The 9,670-nt window shown below is 42.8% G+C and overlaps 1 protein-coding gene across 1 annotated transcript; it reads left to right on the forward strand.

The window, feature by feature from the left end:
- The first annotated feature begins 44 nt into the window (after positions 1-44).
- Positions 45-8,408, forward strand: LOC122542725 (trafficking protein particle complex subunit 6b-like). Its single transcript, XM_043680701.1, has 6 exons — positions 45-239; positions 1,858-1,925; positions 3,980-4,097; positions 4,825-4,908; positions 5,898-5,991; positions 7,321-8,408. The coding sequence occupies exons 1-6, from the start codon at positions 153-155 to the stop codon at positions 7,350-7,352; spliced, it is 483 nt and encodes a 160-aa protein (XP_043536636.1). The 5' UTR covers positions 45-152; the 3' UTR covers positions 7,353-8,408.
- Positions 8,409-9,670: the final 1,262 nt, after the last annotated feature.

Here is a 9,670-nt window from a genome sequence, read left to right on the forward strand (position 1 = left end):
TCAACCCCGCCCCTTCTCCCCGCGGGGTCAGCCCCGCCCCCTCCCTCTGGTCAGCCCCGCCCCTCCCCGCCCCGCCCCGCACCCACCGCTCGGGCCTCAGCTAACACCCGAGCCCAGGCCCGCACCCGCACTAGGCCCCGAGCCTCGGTGTGATGGTGATGGGAGACGCGGTTCTGTTCGAGTTGCTGCACCTGGAGATGGTGGCGCAGGTTTACTCAGAGCCCGAGAGCGGAGACACGGTAACCCCGGGCCTGGGGGGTGGGGGATGAGAGGGGGGTGTCCCCCCCCAAATATACCCAGGCCCGGGGGGGTAACCCCCAAATATACCCAGGCCCGGGGGGGGGTAACCCCCAAATATACCCAGGCCCGGGGGGGTAACCCCCAAATATACCCGGGCCCGGGGCCGTGGGGGGGGAGAGACTGCATATCACTGAAATATACCCGGCACTGGAGAGGAGACTGGATATCACCCAAATATAATGTACGCTAAATATACCCCAGATATGGGGATATACACCCTGAATTAGGTCCAAAATAGTATCCTAAATATTATACAAATATACCAGAGTCTCTACAGTGTGGAAACAGGCCCTTCGACCCAGCAAGTCTGCACCAACCCTCTGAAGTGTAACCCGCCCAGACCCATTCCCCCCATCACTCTACATTTCCCCCTGATGAATGCACCTAACCTACATATCACTGAACGCAATGGGCAATTTAGCATAGCCAATTCACCTAACCTGCGCATCTTTGGACTGTGGGAGGAAACCGGAGCACCCAGAGGAAACCCACATAGACACGGGGAGAATGTGCAAACTCCACACAGTTGCCTGAGGCTGGAATCAAACCCAGATTTCTGGCACTGTGAGGTAGCATTGCTAACCACTGAGCTACCGTACCGCATCTGACAAAGTGCCTCCTGAGTATCCTCAGATGCTGCCTGAACGACTGTGGTTTTCCAGCACTGCACTCATGTGTATCACCTCAATAAACCCTACACCATAAAATAGACCATAGACACACTCTTAATTTACTTAAAAATGAATAAGACCTGATTTAACCCTGAATGTAGCCTAAATACCTTAAGATTGACACATTTTAAAAAAATCCAAATATACTATAATGCAATCCAGATATACTAACACAAACTACAAATAACTCCATATAGCCATAAATAAACTTGATAATACACTTAACTAAAACCTAAATGTATTGTAAATTATCTTAAAATTAATCTAATCTTGATGTACTTCAAATGTATCATAAATAAACCCTTACATTTACCTATACCTATACTGAAATAAGCCCTATACATAAAATGATGATAAACTAAGCATATATTGCAAACTCAGTTCTCCATAACAAGGTTTCTGACCCTGTGGTGACCTTTTCATGCTGTGCTGTAAAAATGCATTTATTCTGATTGATTCTTACAGATCTTTTACTGTGGAAGTAGGTATTCCTACTTTCCTGGTGTCGATGAGTAAACATTGTGAGGTTTGGATCCCAGAGTCAGAAGGAAGAACTTTTTCAGTTCTGAGAGTCTCAGCTGCCTTGGGCACCACACCTCATCAAGGAGATATTCCCCTTGGAGGGCCTGTAGTATGCTTTCACCTGAATAGTATCTCTGCTAAAATAGTTCCGCTATGAAGACCAGTTGTATAGATCTGGTCTGTAGTTGCTTGAGTTGAAAAGGTTAGTTCATCTGAATGAGATCTTTTTAATAAGTTCAAGGCTGATATGGATTTATATAGAAGAATTTAATCATTTTTTTTCTGAAACATATGACACTGTATGTGACTAAAGTAGAGCTGAGGCTGTGCTGCATTTGTTAAACTCCATTGTTTCTGCCAACAGGAACATGGGAAATCCATTTCCACATTGGAAGGGATGGGTTTTCGGGCAGGACAAGGTTTAATCGAGAGGTTAGTGACCACGTGCCTCATGGATCTGCTGATGTTACATTACAGTGCAGTAGAGACAATGATTAGTTATTCTGAAATGACCTGGTAAGACCATCCTGTCTCCCTGCTATGCAATGCATTTTGATCAGACCTGCCTCAGATTCACTGCTGCAGAGAATGTTCCTCTTATTCGCTGATGCTGGTACGATTTGCCTTTGCTACCTAACCACGGTTTTAGGAGGTTCGACCTCACAACAAACTCTGGCATTGACCTTAGTAACGTGTATTGATGCAAAGAATGAACAGAACAGGGTGGGTGCATGGAATGCACTGCCAGTGGAGATGGTGGAAGCAGAGACACGTTAGCAATGTTTAAAGCATACCTTGATAGACACGTGAATGGGAGGCACACAGTGCAATACAAACTGTGCATGGGCAGTAAGTAGCAGGTCTAAATAAGAATCAGATTTGGCGCAGAATTGGTGGGCCGAAAGGCATTGTCTTGAATTGAACATGATTTTAATGTGATTTTTTTTTTGTTGTGACATTTGTTTCCAGTCATTTTGTTTTCTGATAAATATGACTCAAAGCTTATGGCCATTTTATAGCTTGTTGTCAGTCAGCGAGCATGGCACAATTCCTATTGCTGTTGTATATGATGATTCTCTGCAGGTTCGTGTTACCAGCCTCATCTTGTCTTTCCCATTGTGCTACCTTCAAACCTTGTCTCTGTTTTATCTCTTTCTGTCATAGCATCAAATCTTTCCAGCAATGAGCACTTCTGATCTACAGAATAACTATGTAGCCAAAACTTGTATCCTAACTCCTCCAGAAAAAAAATATTCAGCATTAACCCGAAAACACCATTGATCACCCAGTGTCAGCGATTGAGTCACCAGAACAGGATGATTTCCAGGTTTAATGTTGAGTCCGCTGATTCTCCGCAGCAGTTGAACATTCAGTAATTTCCATGAAGCCAATCAGAACAGCTCTTGCTTCAGATGGGTGTTGTAGGATCACTGGGACATAATTCACATGTGCTCAATCAGTCTAACAGTTGTCTGAGTTCTCTGCACTCCGTGTAATGATGACTTCTTGTGCAGCCTCCATTTTTATCCCATCATCAGTGACAATCACGCCATCAGTTGTGTGAGCTCTAAACCTATGGGATTACCTCTTAAAACTTAACTATTTCTACCTGATCTCACTGAAGACATGCCTTAGAACCAACTTCGTTGACCAAGTTTTGCTCCTATATCCTTATGTGACTTGGCTGCCATTTCAGTTATTCTTTCATGGGATGTGAATGTCACTGGTTAAGTCAGCATTTATTTCCCAAGATGTGGAGTAGATGATGGTGACTACTTTCTTGAATCACTGCAGTCCTTGAGGTGTAGGAGCACCCACACTGCTGTTCGTGAGGTTACTGTAGTGCATCTTCTAGATGGTACCTGGTGTTATCATTGTGTGTTGGCAGTGATGTGGAAGATAGTGGATGAGTTGCCAAACAAGTGAGATGCTTTATCCTGGATGGTGGTTCTTGAGTGTTGATGGAGCTGCAGTCATCCAGGAAAGTAGGGACTATTCCATCGCACTCTTGATTTGTGCACTGTATATAATAGACAGCATTAAGGAGTTAGCAAAGTGAGTTACTTGTAATAGAACTGCCAGCCTCTGACCTGCTCATTTAGCCACTGTATTTATGTATAATTGTTCTGGTCTGTGATAACCCCCTGGATATTTATAGTGCACAGTTCAGTGGAGGTAATGCCATTGAACATCAAAGTGTGATAGGCACTTCTCAGCCCAAGCTTGGGTGTGATCTAGGTCTTGCTGCATATTTACATGAGCTGCTTCAGTATCCATGATTTGGAGGAGCCGGTGTTGGTCTGGTGTGGACAAAGTTAAAAATCATACAACATCAGGTTATAGTCCAACAGGTTGAAGCAGCGCTTCGAAAGCTAGTGCCTCCAAATAGACCTGATGGACTATAACCTGGTGTTGCTTCAGTATTGTCGCCATGGTAAAGAGAATTCAAATGTTCACTGTTATCTGCATGCGGATTATTGTTGTAGGTTCACCAAAGAGACACCATCCTTCAAAGATGAGCTGGACATTATGAAATTTATCTGTAAGGAGTTTTGGACCAACCTCTTCAGGAAACAGATTGACAACCTACGAACAAACCATCAGGTGAGTGGAGCCTCATACAAAGTTTTTATTTTGACATTAGCTGGAGAAGGAAGGTTATCAAGATGGAATTGGGTTGTCGTAGAAAAGTGTTTATATGGGGGTGTGTCACACTCCTATTGAGGAATAAGCATTTTATAAAGGGAGGGTTTAGTTCTTTTGGGAGTGAGGCAATTTCTAAATGAAAGGAGTGAGGAGAAATTTTGGCCTTTTTACCAAGGCATTGGGTGAAATGAACTGGGTGGTGATTTTTTTTTTTAAGTGTCTAGATTAGAGAGGTGCTATAAAAGCACAGCAGGTCAGGCAGCATCCGAGGAGCAGGAAAATCGATGTTTCGGGCAAAAGCCCTTCATCAGGAATGATGATCTATTCTTTCACAGTTGTGGGCATAGTTGGCCAGGCCAGCATTTATTGTCCATCCCTAATTGCCCAGAGGACAGTTAAGAGTCCACCACATTGCAGTGGGTCTGGAGTTGTATGTAGGCCAGACCAGATAAGGATGGAAGTTTCCTTCCCTAAAGTGAACTTGATGTGTTTTTCCTGACAGTCAACTCAAGGTCATCATTTGACTTTGAATTCCAAATTTTTGTTGAATTCAAATTCCACTATCTACCATGGAGCGATTTGAATCAGTGTTCCCAGGATATTACCTGGATCTTTAGATTAACAGTCCAATGATAATACCACTAGGTTGTTATCTCATGATTCATTTGTGCTTTGTTTCTCTCAGGGAACCTATGTACTTCAGGACAATCGTTTTCGCCTTCTCACTCCAGTCTCCAATGGGAAGCAGTACTTGGAGGAAGCACCAAAGGTATCGACCCCTTTGATAGGTGTTCCTTCTGGTTATTAAAAGTGTGAAGGAGAAAATATGTTTTGTAGTTGTTGATTACCCCTCCATTTATATAAATGTGACCATAAAACTTATGACTTCTCCAGCAAGGCTATGCCAATAATTGTGTCTCACTGCTCCACAAATTGTCACAAAATTATAAAATCCCAATTAAACCACTAGCCTGATTGACTGCTGTCTAGAACAAAAGCAATTCACACCAGGTTTCATCAGTAACGTAAAAAAACACACTTTATTGTAATGTAACTTTAACGAAAGACTAAGGGAAAGATTTCTAATCCATTATTATGTCACTTAAACTATACTACTACAAAAATCACAAATGTATACACACTTCTTCATGATTAAGACAAATGGTTTGACATACATTATGAGTGATGAAAGAATATAGATAGGATAAAAAGTCCAAATCTCAAAGATGGGTTAAATTGTCTCATAAAGTTTCTTTTGATCTTAGCACTGGTGACATGCTGCTCTGTATAAAGTGATGATTGCTGTTTAGTAAGTCATAAGCCATTTGGGAAAATGCACCGCTCAGTTCAAGTGTAAACAGGGATGGGTAATAAATGTGGGCCTTACCAGCAATGCCAACAGTCGCTGATAGAATAAAGAAAATCACTGTGGGAGCGTTGCACTGATCGGGGAACGTTCCTTGACTGGACCTGTTAAGTTGATGCCCATCTGCCTTTTCCGGTGAACGTTAATGAATTTGAAGCTCTCTGGGCGTTGTCGGAAGATAAGGTTTCGGATTTGTCGCAGTGAACTAGCCAATACTTCCTCCATTGTGAAAAAAGATTAAATGAATGTGTACTTTGTGGTGCAACATTCATATGCAAAACAATAATGATTTGAAAAACAACAGAGAAAATTATTGTAGGGAGGGTGGAATGTAATTAGACAACTGTGCATCTGTTTAATTATATTCTGAATGCCTGTGTTTCTTTTTTAAGTTCCTAGCATTCACCTGTGGGCTCGTAAGAGGGGCTTTATCCAACCTGGGCATCGACAGCACAGTTACTGCAGAGGTTTCAGTAATGCCAGCATGTAAGTGGGATACGACTGGAGGGGAGAGGTTGCACTGATTAATGTTCCTATCCCACCATTTCCTTCCATACAATCTCATTGAAAACCTGTTCTCAGAACACTGCTCTGTTGGGGCATTGGTCTGTGTCTGCAGTTTACCCACACTGACAACTTTAGTCTGTCATTTCCCCCACATGGAAACAGGACAAGGGCCTGTGATTTCCATAAACGGTGATAGGGCATTAGGCTGCGTCTGATTTCCCCTACGTTATGACGGGATAAGAGTGTGTCTGTGATTCCCCTACATGAGGATGGGAGGGGTGTGTGTCTGTGATTTCCCCCACACGATGACAGGACAAGGGTGTGTGTCTGTGATTCTGTCCACATTGTGAACTCCTTATTTCAGTTGAACCCCTCTGTGTTGCCACAGCCATAGACTGAAGACTCCTTGGTGACAAAATAAGCCAGGGTTGCTAGTGCTATGGTAAAAGTGCCTTTTCGTAGTTGGTAGATAAGTCATGTTGTCAGTAAGTGGTTTCACCTTGTCCACGTAGGAAGCTATGGCAACAGTGGCTGTAAAATCAGCAGGAAGCCCACTCCTATCACAGATTGCAGTCAGAAAGCAGAGAGTCCTTCACAATAGGAATTACATAGCATTTAAAAAAGAAAATAGAGAGTTGTTTAAACAGGGTAATTCCAGGTTACAAGCTAGCACAAACTGAGCAAAAGTGGGCCACTGGGTTCTGAAGTATTTTTGGGAAGTGGTGTGTAAAGCCTGCAGGAGCTGGAGACTGTGGCAGGAATCTCCAGCAACACTAGGTGGTGCTCTTACCTACTATAATCAGACATTTTCTTATTTCCTTTAGCTGCCTGTTCTTTGGCTCCTGAGGATTGCAGTGAATATTTAGCTAATAGTCATCATCCATTTTGTTCACCTCATACCCAGCCAGCTCCTTTAGATTAACGTTTTCACACTATCCATCCCAGACACATTCAGGTGTGAGCTAGTACCAGCCATCATTTGTGTTTGACCGTGAGGCCTCATGCAAAGTAGGCTAACCATGTCACTATCCACCAGACCAGTATGGCCCCGTGTTGATTCCCACTCATTTTCTGCATCCAATGTATATCTTGTGTGCTTTCTGTCTGTGTGTAGTGCTCTCACTCTCTGCCCTGCCCTGATTTACATAAACATATGAGAAAGGGAGCATGAGCAGGCCACTTGAGTGTGTTCTGCCATTCATGTTTCCTCAAACTGCGACTTCAAATCCTTGCACCCACCAACCCCATTTTCATTCCCTGCTCTGCTTAGTACGCAGTTTCTATTACTTTATTTCCTTTGTATTTCAGGTAAATTTCACATTATAATGCAGAAATGCTAGGACCGTGATGTCCCTGTTGGGGTTTGAAGAACGCAGAGATGAGAGTGAAGCTGAAACTTCGACAGAAAGGAGAACTTATGCCTTGCCCTCTCTGTTATTGTGTGTTCCAGGAGATGCATTAGTTGTTTCTCAATGCGTTAGTGATGGGAATTAGAATCAGCCAAAGTTTCTGAACTGGTGAAGGTTAAACACTGGGCACTTGCTTGGACTGGCCACGTTTGGGATCACCATGAAATTGCAGTGTGTTACTGAAGTATGATCTCACGGGAAATTTTTACTGAGCATTTGTTCTCTGAAGGTTCCGTCTCTTCCTTGTCTATCCATCTCAGTCCACTACATATTTATGCATAGATGGGGCGATGAATGACCTGCCTGCACTGGATTCAAAAAGATGGAATCTTTTTGGACGCCACCATTGCTTTTCCATTTCAAAATATAGTGACAATTCGTCCTCGTTTTGTTTGGCATTCTCTCTTTAACCAGTTAGAGCATGTGAGATGGAGTCTGTTGTGGTTTCTCGGACTCTGTGTGAATGCTGCCCTGATGCTTCACAAGATATGGGAGTAGCCTTAGACAGTCCAGTTATGTTCTGAAGGTCATAGCTTGTGACATGTTTTATGTGATCATCTCAAACATGTGGGCTTATGGCAGGTCTGGGGCCATCAGGTGAGGTGTAAATGCTTTGCAGGGAGGATTGTAGTTGGGGTCATTTTGTTTAGTCACTGACCTTCCAATTTGGCCCTGCTTTCATTATTGATGCAACAGATTGAAAAGCCAGGAAAGCAGCAGGACCTGGATCTACACTTTGGGGATGTGTTTGAAGTTTTAAACCAAAAAATGGTCACATCCAAAAAAGGGAGCCATTAGTAAGTTGTACCAAAGGAGCCCAAGTACTTTGCTTATTTTGTTTTTCCATTGTGTGAGTGATTTACTCAATGCCAATGGCTCTTCACCTCCCACTACCATTCTGTTTTGTCTGATTTTCTACTGAAAGCAGTCACTGTATGAGTTCATGCACCTGCCAAGTTTTTGATTAAATGCATCTCCATAAAGTGAGCCACAGATTGTTGTGAATGATTTATTGTACAAGTGAAAAAAATTGCAACTTCCAAATGATGTAGAGACTTGAATGATATCTTTATTGAGAATTTCTTAATGCTGATCAACAAAGCAAGATCCCATGATCAGTGCTATCATGAATGGATGAATTGGTTGTTTGGTGGTGATATGACTGCCAAGACCTAGGAAATGGCATTCTAGTTGAACAGTACTCTTGAACTTTTAACACAACACCTGCCTTAACAGTGCGGCGCTCCTTCAGCACTCGCCCTCCAACAGCACACTCTTAGTCCTACTCCATCTGTGATTCTTTCTGATCTCAAGTGTTCTGCCCTTACCTGACTGACAGTTCACCAATGATTGAATTGTCTGCCTTGCTCACATGAAGAAACGCCACTTTCATTCAAAGCTTTGTATAGGATAGATTAGTGTGTTCATCAGAGGACAGGAGGGACAATTGTATGGTCAAATTATTTGTGAAGAGAGATGAGGAGAGAAATCCGAGTAAAGGTTTCAGGTTGAATGATCCCTCCATCTGATGCTGCCAGACCTGCTTAGCTTTTTCAGCAATTTCTGTTTTTACTTTGGGTCTGGAATCCTGTTTAGCTCAGACCAGATCAGGATGGTAGCTTTCACTCCCTGCAGGGCATGATTGAACTAGATGGACTTGTACAATATTCAGTGATACTGTCATGATTACTAAAACTGAGAGTTTTCAATTCTAGATTTTTATCAAATTAATCTAAATATCACCTTTTGCTGTGGTGAGATTTGAACCTGTTTCCACGGAGCATTAGCCTGGATCCCTGACCTATGAACCCAGTCGTTTTGCCACTGCCTCTGATATTTAGAAGTCTTGTCCTGCTATTTATTTCCATATATTCTTAATCACCATCTTGTGAAGAATGATTTATTTTGCTTGTTGGAAAATATTAGTGATCCATCGCCAGATCATAGCAACACGACAGTTGGAGGAAGAGCGCCTCCCCCTAAGTCCCTCCTCCCTACCTTTTATCTTAGCCTGCTGGACACACTTTCCTCATTCCTGAAGAAGGGCTTGTGCCCGAAACGTCGATTCTCCTCTTTCTTGGATGCTGCCTGACTTGCTGCGCTTTTCCAGCAACGCATTTTCAGCTCTAATATAGAAGCTAATCTGTCTCTGAAATCTATGCCTTCTTATTCTGTAACATGCTTACAGTAGGCAAAGCAAAGACTTTGTGCTTGATTTTTATGGAGTTGGAATACAACAAACCTTTTTA

This window comes from Chiloscyllium plagiosum, chromosome 41 (assembly GCF_004010195.1).
Source record: "Chiloscyllium plagiosum isolate BGI_BamShark_2017 chromosome 41, ASM401019v2, whole genome shotgun sequence".
Lineage (NCBI taxonomy): Eukaryota > Metazoa > Chordata > Chondrichthyes > Orectolobiformes > Hemiscylliidae > Chiloscyllium > Chiloscyllium plagiosum.

What these genes read in the sequence shown, in the direction of transcription:
- LOC122542725 (XM_043680701.1), top strand. Translation starts at nt 153, where the DNA reads ATGGTGATGGGAGACGCGGTTCTGTTCGAGTTGCTGCACCTGGAGATG. An exon ending in GGACAAGGTTTAATCGAGAG is followed by an intron (nt 1,926 to 3,979) that starts GTTAGTGACCAC and finishes TTATTGTTGTAG; the next exon opens with GTTCACCAAAGAGACACCAT. An exon ending in GGTTTCAGTAATGCCAGCAT is followed by an intron (nt 5,992 to 7,320) that starts GTAAGTGGGATA and finishes TTTGTATTTCAG; the next exon opens with GTAAATTTCACATTATAATG.